The sequence below is a fragment of the Aplysia californica genome, unplaced genomic scaffold, assembly GCF_000002075.1.
Source record: "Aplysia californica isolate F4 #8 unplaced genomic scaffold, AplCal3.0 scaffold01402, whole genome shotgun sequence".
NCBI lineage: Eukaryota > Metazoa > Mollusca > Gastropoda > Aplysiida > Aplysiidae > Aplysia > Aplysia californica.
Window position 1 is genome coordinate 8,140 of NW_004798672.1, and position 9,030 is coordinate 17,169.

The following is a 9,030-nucleotide window of genomic DNA, read 5'->3' on the forward strand; positions in this document are numbered from 1 at the left end:
GGCTTAGGTGTTCCACTTGCGGCCGCCATCTTGGAACAAGAGGCATAACTCTGTTAAACGGATACGTTGATTTCAAAGCAGTACAGCATACTAATACTATTGTGTAGTACTGAAAACTTTTGTTCCAACATTGTATTGCTCTTACACAGTGAAGGTAAAATGACATGATCCATATACGGAACACAATGCAGGAATGGGCTCATTCAAAAACACTGGAGACATAGAAGAATAACAAGACAAGAATACACAAAAAGTATATTTTTAAAATATTTTCATGAATACAAAGGCCTCAATATCATTTTTATAGTGATATAATAATACATGTTATAATAACAATAGTAATAGTAAAAACACACATATAAAAATTTATAATACTAATAATCAGTCTATGAGGCCTAGATAATTTTTCTCGTGCAACAGTCCTCTGCCAGATGAGAGCAATTACTTTGTACTATTGACCAGATCTAGTCTTCAGTAAATAAATTTGTCAAACAAAATTCATGATAATGATAATACATAATGTATAATGTAATGTTAGTACAGCAAAACGCTATGTGACAACACCGAGAATTTCTTTGCTGTTAAGCAGATTTCATGATAAGCAGAATGCTAATGAAAATAAAGAAAAAAAAGAGGAGGTGACGTGTCTCTTACAGTTCAGATCAGTGCTGGGCCTTATATATATTATATACTATTTTTATTCAATAATGACACGTAAGCAGAGCTGCCAATCTAAAGGAAATAGGGGGGAAAAGAGGAAAACCTTATTGTCAAGCTCACACGGATGCCTTGCCTGCACAGAATGAGGTTTCAAGTGAGGTTGTAGTTTTGTTTATGTGGTAATTTTGCCTTGCTACTTCATGCATTATAAAAGTACATAACAAAATATGGGACTATGGGACTGATCAATTGTAGTTGTAGCAGCACATTACGCAACCTTAGATATTCTAAAAATTTGAAGAAAGGACATTCCCATTACATTATTTACATTAGATTTAGAGGCCATTGGCAGCTGCCTAGTGTATCTTCTCCCTGTCCTATGAAACAATGCCACTCTCTCAGGGAGGGGCCGTTAGCTCAGCTGATATCACACTAGACTATAGAGTGGATGGCCCTGGTTTGAATCCTAGAAGGAGCATTCTTGAACTCAGGTCATTTAGTGGAGTTTTAAGGCTCTCAACCCATTTTACTCCTTCCTATCAATTAGAGACTAACATTAAATTCGGAGGTCCTGTCTCTTAAATAACGTAATAGTGTTGACAGTGGCGTTAAACCCATATACTTACTCTCTCACCAGCTGCTGTGAATGGTAAGTGAGAAAGAAAGCTTGATGGAGGTTCTAATCTTAGCCTATTGAATATATGCTGTTTATATTGACAGCTGTAGACTACAGCGAGTGAAAAAGAAGATGGGGGGGGGAGGTCGGATGGATAGAATGATTAAATTTAAACAGATTGCTGAGATTTTAAATTGTGTTATGAATATGTTGGGAAGCTGCGATGCATAGAATGGAGAGGGAAAAAAATGGGGATAACATCCTTTTGTGTTAACATACATGTAACAATAACAGGAATTTTGTGTTAAACAAAATCATCTGTAATCTGCTCTACTGTAAATAACTTCTGAAGCCTGCTACATTTATGAAAAAAGAAATCCGTGCACATATATGCATGATGGTCAAAAACGATTGTTCCTCACATTCGGTAGTTCGAAGGATCCATAGTTCGAGGGATCTTACAAAGATATGAGAGGAAAAAAAGGGACCCCAGGCACAGTTCGACGAATGCATGATTTCAAGTCTTCTAAGTTTGACCTATCCGTGTTATACTGTACCGCGGTAGTTAAGTTTAAGAAAACGCTGTTTAAAATATTATAGTTTTGCACATGTCATGATAGGAAAAAATACCATTTTCCAAGACGGCTCACTATTTGTAAACAAACTTTGCTATATATGAACCAAACTTCTTCAGTCAAGAGTCATCAATGCATATATATATTATGCTCAATTTTATTTTAAAACTTGAAAATGTCACAACAATTCACCAATATTAGGACTGACAGAGATACACCTTACATACATCAAAGTAAAGAGAAAGAAGAGCTCTTTCGCAAGAAATTAAAAATAATCAAAGCATACCAATGAATACACCTCCTCAGTCTTCAAAATACTCACATAAAATAATGGGTAAAAATGACAACACTAGTTGACACCAGAAGAAAATCACGTCTATTCATGACATACTGTTCACATCAAATTAAAGAGAAAACAACACTCTTATACAATACATAATTTTTAAAAAGCAGAACAAACATTTAAGTATTCATCTCTTCAGTCTTCAAAATACTCTACAAAATACAGAGGAATCCTCTTAAACTTAAAATTAAACTGAAATCTGCGAGACTAACGATTTTCTTCAGTTTAGCCAGGTTTTCAGGTTACAGAGGTTGCTCAAATAGTAATGACTGTCGACAGCATAGAGTTGAATGAGAATGCCATATGTGCGGCAAATTTCACTTTTCAAATTTTTTTTTCTCATCTAAAGTATAGGAGGAGCCACACTAACTGTCAACGCATTTGTTCTTCATTAAGTCCACATACCCACCAAGTAGCCTATAAATCGACACACCAGGCTTTAGTAGGTCATGTGGGGCCTACACAGTGTTGTCTTCGACACAGTATGGTGCCTCACAGACGTGAGCGTCTCGCACGCTGGGCATCACCTCCCTACCCCCACTCACGTTCGCTCACTCCCCTTCCCCGTCCTATTCTCAGTCTGTCGCTGGCAAGCGCCACAGTCAGCGAGTCAGTGCCCCACCCATTTTCCCCAGCAAGCAGCCATTAACAAGCCTTACACGGATGCTACAACAAAGTTTGCGCTGGTGTGTTGTAGTGTGCGCCTCGCGCTGCTCGGTCTTTGGTACCACATCTCCAACCTGCCCCCCTCTGCCTCTTGTTAATTCCAAGAATCAGAGGATGCAACCAGCTTTAAAAAGTAGTGTTGTCTTTTACCACTGACCTCCCCTAGTTTTTTTCCTCTTTGGCTTTATATAAAAATTTCATTTATCAACATTTTTATATATCGACATCAAATCCACTTCCCACAGCATGTCGAAATAGGGGATTATACTGTATATTGTTTAACAACTGCCATTTTAAATGCAAGCTCTATGCATTGTGCCTTCTCTTCAACACTGTCAGTGTCAGCTTGTTTAATCTGCTGAACAGACACAGAACAGATGAGAGTGTACAAAGAAGTGAGAAAGAAAGCACAATGCAAAGGACGTCTTTTAAAACTTCCTAGAAAAAGGGGTAAAAAATTAGCTGAAAGATCGTTTGCCCACCTTGCTCCATCAATTTGGAACTCTCTTCCCCCACCCTTGAGACATACATACAATATCTGAGTCTAATTTTTTTTTTTAATCTTTAAAGACACATTTGATGACATCATTTTTATGTCAGTAGATTCATGTTCAGTACAATGTTATGTAAATGACTATGTATCCATTTATGTATTTTGTGAATTGCATTGTGTATATTATTTTATTAAGTATGTGTATGTGTTCATTTCGTAATGATGTTAAGCGTGCGCGTGTGATAAGCAAGTAGATGTGTGTGTGTGTGTGTGTGTGTGTGTGTGTGTGTGAGTGCGCGCGTGCATGTGTGTGTGTGTGTGTGTGTGTGTGTGTGTGTGTTTGCGTGCATGTGTGTGTGCACACGTGTGCCTGAGTGTGTGTGTGTGTGTGTGTTTGTGTGTGTGTGTGTAGGATTGTGTGTGTGTGTCTGCGTGTGTGTGTCGCGTGCTTGAATATTGTTCGTATGCATTTATGTAAAGCGCCTACAGCTGTGTTAACATGGGAGTGGGCGCTATAGAAATGATCTTCCTTATTATTAATATTATTATTCTTACGAAAAAAAAAGAAAAATGAATCAAGGGTTTTATTTTCTGACAGTTTATTGCTGTTTTCAAATTAACTGTGTTTGGTTTTCCAGAATCCACTGCACCAGATATGACACTCATCTGTGCACTCTCGTTTAGCTTTTGCTTAGTAAATGAAAGAAGTTCCAAGCGTTGACACATAATTTGACTAAATCTAGTCCAGATATTGTAATACAGTATATCTAGATTTTCATACAAAAATAGATGAGTTTTTCAGTCATATACATATTTTTAATTTGAATATATGTTAATAAAATTCATGAAAAAAAGCCTTTTAAAGTATTTGATTTTAATTTTCAAGCAATTAAAGTTAAAATTGGCCCACGAAAAATATACCAGAATAAATGGCAATTTGAGTACTTTCAGACGGATTTAATGATATTATAATCGACTCCCTTCGACTTTGAGAGGAGCACTGATGTTTTCAAAATATGGGTTGAGGATATTCTATGAATCCATGATGGCAAGATGCTGAAAAGTGATTAGATGCCCAACTTAAACTTATCTGCTGCATTCATATCAAAGATTCAGGACAGCAACTTGTAAACATTTTAGCATGCTGAAATATGAAGCAAGATACTAGAGAGTAAATTCTACTAATTTCACCCACAATCACCTGCCAATCAATAGTCTCACCCAGTATTGTGTACCTGGTCTAATCAAATGATTTTTTCACTTGATTGGTGTCTGCAGTGTAATACTTGGCCTGTTCACTGCTTCGTGCAGAAGACACGAGCTCCACCTTCAAATAGGGAAGTCTTTTTTTTTTTTTGCATCAAACATTTCCATCTGTCTTGTGGAATTTGGTATCTCAATCAGTCTGGATTGGCCCTGATACTGAGTGATGGCGATAGGCAGGTTCAGAGGATTTTGCCCCGACAATTATCTAAATTTTGTTGATGGGGTCATAAGACTTTTACAATCCAAAAAAGCCTCAGTGGCAATTTTACCTGGAGTCAAGACACGATCATGATAACTAAAACCATAATTCTACCTGAGCACAAGGATCACCCTACTACAACTACAAGACAAAAGATGATGGTTATGTACAGTAGACCAGGCCTTGTCTACAGCCTACAGTGAGGCGCAAAACTGCAAACCAACTACTAAGCTAAAAGACCTTTCAAACAAGCAAAGGGGTATCCCTTGAATTAAATTTCACATCTTTGTTGATATTCTCTCCTTTGAATATTTAAGTAAGCAAGTTCAATACAAGTGGAGTCAACAATACTTTTTTAAAACTGCTCTTTCCCAACAAGAGAACCGATAGCATATATTCAGCCCCCCTGCATAATCGTTACCTCAGAATTACAAAGTTCTATCTGACATTTTTTACATTTTCAAGTTACTAAGGTCATGAGGTCAGAAACCCAATTTCTTTCATCTGCTCTATCAAAATCGTAAGATTATTCGGAGTCATTATCAAGATATTCAAAGAACTGCATTTGAAAAATCTTGACTTGATGGAAAACTCAAAATCTTTGTCATCAAATTTCTCAAAACTAGGTAGGCCTACTGAGCAGATAGAACTTTGTAATTCTTAGATAGTGTAATGTCACAAGATGTATAATGCACAGAGGAAAATAGCTTGTTACAAGTTGAACAAGACGTTGCTTGCTGAAGCTGCACTGACCGGGCGAGTCTGAGGAGTGGCTGGGCGAATATCAGATTCAGGGAACTGTTTCGACTGCCCCAGAGGAGGCGGATGGATCACAGTCTCCTTTGTAAAAACGGAAGGCCAGCCTGTCTCTTCACCAGCTTCAGAACCAGAGCTGTGTTTTGGGGTGGCTTCCACTGTGTTTTTCCTTGGAAAATAAAATTTATGCATGCATGACTGAATTCAAACCAAAAATGAAAATATTTGAAAAAAACTTTAATGTTGAAGAAAATGGAACCATTCAAAAATTCAAAAACTTAAGTAATCATTGAAAATTTAAGAATTACATGTTTTTCACCATGCTTCAAAACACAGATTTTAAGATTTTAAATCTAGCCAGCTAACTGCTTTTATCCAATGTATATATATCGAGGTTTGACTGTATGTATAAAGAAAAAAGTAACTGATTTTAGTCCACAGCACAAGTGCCCCCAAAAAATCCCAATAATCTGCAATTAGTAATTAGATGTAGCAGAATATATGGCATTGTAAGCTTTAAAAATATGGCTTTTACCACACTTTCAACATTATGGTCATTATGAGGCAAGACCTATATAAACTCAAAGTGCATCTCTTTTATATAGGACCAAGCCAGGTCGGAAAAGAGCCTTGAAATCTCCCCACACAACCCAAGTACAGTCGAACCTAGTTGTACCGCCCCGTCATACCATCAGCCCTGCTTACCGCCAGGTTTTGCCAATGTATGAAAAGGAGCACGTACAAACATAGTATTTGTGCCTTTACACCATCTGCCAACTGTCTGAGTTGTACTGTCCGTATATTAAACTACTGTAAATTCGCCCCCCAGCACTGCCAGAGAATTGGTCGCCAGAGATAGGCTTACACCCAGCACACAGCATACGGCACCCACTTAGTCCAGTGGCTGCTTGATCATCTCTTTCCCCTCACATGTCAAGCTACACTAATATAGTGTAAAGCGCATAGAGCCTGCTGTTGAGCGGGGATATGCGCTATACAAATGCTATCTATTATTATTCTATTATTATTACATGTCCCTGGCAGCGTGACCTATTTCGAATGCTTGTCAAACTCCTGATTTGCATTACTTTTGAAAATGTTATCATTTTATGGCTTTCGCAAACAATAATATTTTTAGAAATTGAAATTGGAATTAAATTGTAAAGTTACCTGAGGAAAATCCAATGACTCCAAAGGAACTGTGCCAACTTGGCCTGCCAGCAAAATATGTGGCATCGCCAGGTATCAGCCCAACTATCTAACTAGCGCGCCCCCATAAGTCTTTGATATCGTTAGGAATCACACCCAAATTTACAGCATACATCCAAGGTAATGCAAGGACTGAGAGTACAAAATTTGTTGGGTAAAAAAAGCGTCAGTTTACAGAGTTCTCTACGCATATATTATAGCCTAGACTCTGATCCTAGTTTTCTTCAATTTTGAAGTTACTTAAAGTTCAGAAGGAACTGTAGGCCTACCTGTAATTAATTGCTACATGTGTATTGTATTAGCTGTGCATGGCAAATGTGCAAAACAGATCTAAAAGGGTAAGACTGGCCACAGTTTGTCTCTTATCTCTACCAGTCTACCACTTGTCAAAATAACAATCGGGGGGTAACCTGTTATACTGCCAGCCCCTTTGTACTGCCAACGTTATGCTCATCCCAAGGAAGGCAGTATAACTAGGTTCAACTGGACCTTACAAGAACACCCACACTAGGATTCAAACCCGGTTCAACTGCACCACAGTCCGGCATAGATACCACTGAGCTTCAGCCGTTCCCTATAAAATGAGTGCTCTTACCAAAACACATAATTCAAGGCGCTAGGCCCACCAATATATTGAACGGATGGCTTATGAAGAAAACATAGCTTTTCCAAAACACAAAAATATAAAAATAAAAAGGGAGTGGGTAAAGAGAGGGACAGATAGAGATCTATAGGTACTTCTATCTTTGCTATAGTAAGAAAAATGAGTAACCCATGTTGTTGTGTGTTTTTGACTAACCCTGTAAAATCACACGCATTTTATACTCCATTTTCTTGCAACTATGATGCTATTGGGTAACATGTAACTGTATTTAGAACAAAATGGGTAGGTGTGACTACACACTACACAAACTTACTTTAGAATGATGAGCGTCAGTAGGATGCCCAATACCACAACTGCAACCACACCACCAATCACACCACCGACTATGAGTGGAATTCCTGAAATGTCAAAGAATAATGCAAATGATATAATTGTCTAGCCTGTGCTTTAATTTTAACTTGTCTCATTATATTGAAGAGGATCAGGAGAAGGCATCTGATGGTGACAGCTCCCTTCAAAATCAGACCTATCATGACAGTATCAAAATAAAGAAAGGCTGGCAGATGCATAAAAAAAACTTGTGTTCCCGTGATGATACCAACCCTACTTTTCATTAAATCAATGATAAAACAGGATAGATAGAAGTAGCAGGACACCCTAAAAAGTAGGTCACATCTACTAGCCATACACTCCTATCTTAAAAACCTTGACAAATAAAAACAAGAAAAAAACAAAACAAAAAACACAAAATTTGGCATCTCCACAGTAATTTTCTTTCTTTTCTTGGATGATATCTGGAGAGTAACTGTTAAGAGCTCGTCCCTCAAGCTCTGGAACAGCATGTGGGGGAATCATCAAGGTACTTTATCAGAATTAGTCAAAACTCAAGCTCTCTACTTCTCCTCTGCTGCATGTGACTGCTACAGCTCATCTCTGCTTACCTTCCATTTTCTTGGTTACACGCTGGAGTATCTAGGATTGCTACTATAGCCTATGCAGCAGCATTTGAGGGGGAGAACAATTACAGTACTTCATGATGGTCTGACGAGTATAATCACATCACAGATCGAATAAATTTGCAACATCCTTGCAGAATAGGGATCTTGAACAGGACACTTATCTCTGGTGTTTTTCACAAACCGGTTATATGCAAAATTTTCAATTTTCGTTTTATTTGCTTAATGAATAGTCAATAGCATGATACGTGCCCCCAATAAACATGAGGTTTGAAAAAAATCTAGAAATATGTTTTAATTGAGACTTTCCAAAACGGACACCTGCAGCTGGGGGAAAAGTGTCACGGCCAAACAAGCCACGTACGTAGCCGTTTCGGTTTCAGCAGGCCGTCTTGACACGTGTCAAAATGCGTCATCCAAACTGGCTACATGCTACCCCGCCGCACATCACCCCGATCGTTCCGTATAAGGTTTTTTTATTCCTTGAACTAGACAGAATTTTAAATTATTATCAGTGTTCATCAAGATAAATAATATTATAGTCGGCAATGAAGTGATTCGATTTACTAGATTAGATTTGTCAACTAATTTATGTAGATGAGACGTAAGAACGTGAAAGATCTAAAAAAAAGTTCCAGCCACATTATGGACCCACACTTTAACAACACGTTGCAAGCTCTCTTCTTC

General features: G+C 37.9%; 1 protein-coding gene across 1 annotated transcript in view; it reads right to left on the bottom strand.

Annotated features, from left to right (window-relative positions):
* Positions 1-5,406: 5,406 nt before the first annotated feature.
* The window catches only part of LOC101848937 (sushi, von Willebrand factor type A, EGF and pentraxin domain-containing protein 1), a gene marked incomplete at its 5' end in the record, with an annotated part of 78,313 nt that continues 74,689 nt past the window's right edge, over positions 5,407-9,030 (bottom strand). Inside the window, 2 exon segments of the mRNA XM_005112775.2 lie at positions 5,407-5,743; positions 7,701-7,785. Of these exon segments, the coding sequence (XP_005112832.2) occupies positions 5,530-5,743; positions 7,701-7,785 (299 nt within the window).